This window comes from Parasteatoda tepidariorum, chromosome 10, assembly GCF_043381705.1.
Source record: "Parasteatoda tepidariorum isolate YZ-2023 chromosome 10, CAS_Ptep_4.0, whole genome shotgun sequence".
NCBI lineage: Eukaryota > Metazoa > Arthropoda > Arachnida > Araneae > Theridiidae > Parasteatoda > Parasteatoda tepidariorum.
The window spans coordinates 25520575-25524975 of NC_092213.1; the positions used below are offsets into that span (position 1 = coordinate 25520575).

The 4401-nt window shown below is 33.3% G+C and overlaps 1 protein-coding gene across 1 annotated transcript; it reads right to left on the bottom strand.

Moving 5' to 3' along the window:
- Positions 1-1196: 1196 nt before the first annotated feature.
- On the bottom strand, positions 1197-3023 carry LOC107452172 (sodium/hydrogen exchanger 9B2-like). Its single transcript, XM_043045031.2, has one exon. It carries the CDS (start codon positions 2892-2894, stop codon positions 1197-1199), a length of 1698 nt encoding a protein of 565 aa, XP_042900965.2. The 5' UTR covers positions 2895-3023.
- Between the last annotated feature and the right edge of the window lie 1378 nt (positions 3024-4401).

Sequence of the window (4401 nt, forward strand, 5' to 3'; positions counted from 1 at the left end):
CAACAACCAGAAAATTATGAATGAATTTTCGGATCGGGAGTGAAAATTACCCCTTTCATCCACTGTCTTAGCTTTGGGTTTATGACTACTAATATTCAACTCCATAGCCATGTTATTTTGAACCCAATTCAGAAGACAAAGGAACTCCTGGATCAAGTATTAGCAGAAATTTGCTTTCGTGGAGAATTTTTTGCTGTAACTAACCAGCATTTGTGGAGAAGAAACCCACAGTTAGCCTGACGGCAAGGGTACTCTAACCCATAATCTGTCTACCACTGAGGATATTTAAAGTCAGCACTGTGGTCGGTGCAAGCCGGATGCGGAATTCGTATGGCTGCAGCCATCACTGGGATTCGAACCCGTTCACCCTATATTATTATTGATGTTAATGATAATTAATTTGGTGATAAGAAATGATTGAAGATGTACTAAAATGGAAAATCAATGGAGAAATAGTACTAATTCGCCTAACAAAGCGTAAAAAGTCGTCTTACTACTATTGACACCAATGATGCTTAATTTTGGTAATAGGCACTACTGGCATCGGGGTAATTGGGGCAGTTTTATTAGGTATCAAATATACTCTTATATAGGTACAAAATATTTTATGAGTACATTTGAAACGACAGCCGCACCAATGGAGACTACTGCCACACGTCTATTTCTAAATTAAAATAGTGTAGTAAACGATCAAAAAGGTAGCATCTGCAACAAATAATTACAAAATAATGGATCAGGTCCAACGAAGCAGTTGGCAAAATGATAGCAACTTTCCGTAGAAGTGTAAATACACAAAAATGTCAACGTGACCATCGAAATTTCCCAGTTAACAAAATACTGATTACTGTACAGTATTTTAAAGCTTTAAATGTCTGTTTCTATAGCGTACTAATTTAAGTTCCAATTTTGAAATGTTTTATTAAAATAAAATGATATATATTAGTAATTCTTTTCAGAAATTTTGTTTTATAATTTAATATAAAGAGATCAAGCATTTTTTTTTTCAAAAACATTTGCTTATTTTTTACTTTTCTTTAGTTTTTGAAATTTTTGTAAATAAACTATTCATCGAACATGATCCAACGCAGGTGACACATGGGGGACTTTTTAAGTGTCTAGCTTCAAAGGAGCAAGTTCGATTTCAGTACCTAAAAAAGATTTGAGAATAATTTTAAGTTAAAAATTTAAAAAATTTTTTATTCAATTAGCTTGCTGATTCTTTTTTCTCTTTCCGAAATTTCCTGCAACAGACTAAAAGAACTTTCCTCATTTTCTTCCTTTATTTCTTCCTTCTCTTTTCCTACGATTTTTTCTTCCTTTTCATCTTTACTTTTTTCTACTTTTTTTCCATTAACGTCTTCTTTTTTATCTATTTCTTCTTTCTTTTTATCAATTATTTCTTCTTCTTCTCTAGATAACTCTGATGATTCAAAAGCAAATCGATGTAAGGATTCTCTATCCTTGGTTAATAAAATAGGTCCCATAAAATGAATGAGTATAGCAGCCAATGGTGCAGTCAATAGCAGAGACAAAACGCAGACATTCAATACTATAAGGCCAAATTGAACGAACTCCTCTGAATAATCATGTCCTCTCGCGTAATCCAAAGCTAGAGATCCTATAGCAGCTTGTACGGAAGCTTTTGGCAGGTAGGAACAGCAGATAAACAATTTTTCTTTGTAGTTTAAATTGCAGCCAAATGTAGCAAAGTATGTCATAATTGTGCGGAAAAAGAGAGACAAAATCAGAGATAATATAGTCCACCCTGCATTAGAATGTAATATCTCAACGGTAATTTCTGCTCCGATTAGAGAAAACAGAAGTGGTTCAACAATTTCCCATAAGAGAAGAGTGCTATTATATACACCTTCAAATTGCTGGGGGTCTTTTCTCCATTCAATGCAAGCAATGAATCCAAGAGTGATACACGCGAGAGGTCCAGAGCCAGCAAATTTAACTCTTTGGCTCAAAAACATTACACCAATAGATCCCAATACTACCATTAGAACATTGTAATAAACTTTAATTTTTCTTTTATTGTATGTCTTTGGAAAATACCAAAATAAAATTCCAAAAATTACTGCTAATGCAAGTCCTATTATTGGCTCTAAAATGGCTTTGATTATAGAACAGAATAAGTCTTTGGTTGAGACAGCTACACTGAAACAAACAGTGAAGCCTGTGATTGCCACAACGTCATCTAGCGAAGTAGCTCCAATTACCAAAGCAGGAATTCCCTTTTTAACTCCGTATCCTTGTCTTTCATATTCTAGTAAAGGCGGCAATACTATTTCAGGAGAAATATTAGAGATAATAAATCCTAACATGAAAGAGAAGATAAAAGGAAGTCCTAACAGAAAATGACCAAGAATACCCAGGCTTAATACTTCAGTGAATTGTGGACAAATAGCCAGTCTCAGTACAGCTAGTTTTAACTTTTTCAATGCTTTACCATCAAGACTTATACCAGCTCTTAATAAAATAATGGAGAGAGCTATTTCTCGTAAATCAGTAGTAACTTTCTTTGGAATGTGATGATAAAAAGGAATTTCTCTGATGTTTCTGAAAAGAAATCCTACAATCAGCATGCCCACTAGTGGTGGCATTTTGAGCAGACCGATACATTTTCCTCCCAAAAAAGCAGCAATTACAATAACAAAAAGAGCAAATATTGCACTGCCTGGCAAAGCATCATCCCCAAGCATGCCATAAGATATGGCATACAGAAATAGGACGCAAAACATTTGTGTGATATAACGATTAATTTGCCGTCGATTAGGCAGGATGTAAGCTGTAATTACCTGCCACCATTTCTTTTTCATTTGTACTTCAACTGTAGTATGAACTCTTGGCGGTAAAATGTGAGCACTGCTTTGAATCAGCGAAACTTCCATTTCCCCCTTGTTTGTGTCACAAAGGTAATAGGTTTTAGTTTAGCAGCACTTGTGAAAACTCTTTTTAATATGACGGCATTATAGTTCATGCAATAATATTTATAAAAATTCTTTTGAGGCTTGAATGAATAATAGACGCATCATTTTGTGCATTTTGAATCTTTAAAACAATCGCCTTGATTACAAATAGTGAACTTTTTACCAAGTAATATTGTATCGTGGCGCAAGCTTTTGACTCAGTTTGTTCATTAAAACTTGTTTTCTGTCTATTTGTTTGTGTATGTATTTCATTGGGAAAAGAATAATAAATAGGACGAAAGAAATTAAATTACGATACAAATAATTGAAATCTTACTAGTTTTTATATCTAATTAAGGGTTAACTTGATTGTATCATGTAACTATTTGCATGCAGACTCACTTATTACTTAAATTTAATCTGTATAGAATATCTAGACTCTTGTTATCCAGAAGAAATATTTACCTAATAACAACAAACTAATAATTTATGTTCCATGACATATTAATTTTCCACCTTAAAAAGCGTGTTTTAGTAACCTTTAGCAACAATTAAGTTACACGTGAGTTACTGATCTAGCTCTTATTTGGTTCAATTTAACAGCAATTTAAGTCAATTAATACAACAATTTAAGTCATTTAATAGTTGATTAGAATAAGGCGGAACCAATTTTTCTCATTGTAAATATTTACCTCAAATTTTCTTATTTGAAGCCAGTAAGGAGGTTTAACCTGTTCTGTTACGCAACAAGTCCTGCTTAGAAAGGAACAAGTAAGCTTCAAAACTGGTATTTGTTTAGATTTCGAACAAAGTTGAGGAAAGTATTTACGCTTTGGCTGTAGGCTAGGTCAACAGTTAACTTTGTGACGCGACAAAATGAAGAGATGACTGATCGTATATTGTTTTTACTTATTTTATTTAACTTGTCTTCTGAATTGGGTATAATATGAAAAAAACACAACTACTTCCACTTCGAAAATTTTACTAGGAATAACATTTACCTTTGAGTTTAATTAATAAGCTGAGTTTTAAATATGTTTACTAAATTCATAAACTTAGATAAAACAACAAAATAAATTATTCCAAAAAGAACTAAACTAATACAATTTCAACCTGCCGAGTAGCGACTTATAACAACACACTTCATTTAATGTTTACTTGTTGCTAGAAATCAGGTTCGCAGAAAATGCTGTTTACTAGTTAAATTTAGTAGGAATAACACGAGCTGTGACGTAGGCTATAGTATACCCAATTCGCCATCGCAACGCTCGAGTACGCCGTCTAGCGGGAGCCTGTAAATATCGGACATTAATTTATCACGTTTTCATTTAGTTCCATCAAAGTCATTGACTGAATCAGACGCCATTTTTTAGCAGCAAATAAGAAACAAAATTTCCCTAAGGAAAAGGCCGAAGAACTTGAAAAAAATCTCCAGAATATTAGTAAATCTTTCAGGAACAGAACACGCCAAACATTTGAAGAAAAATTC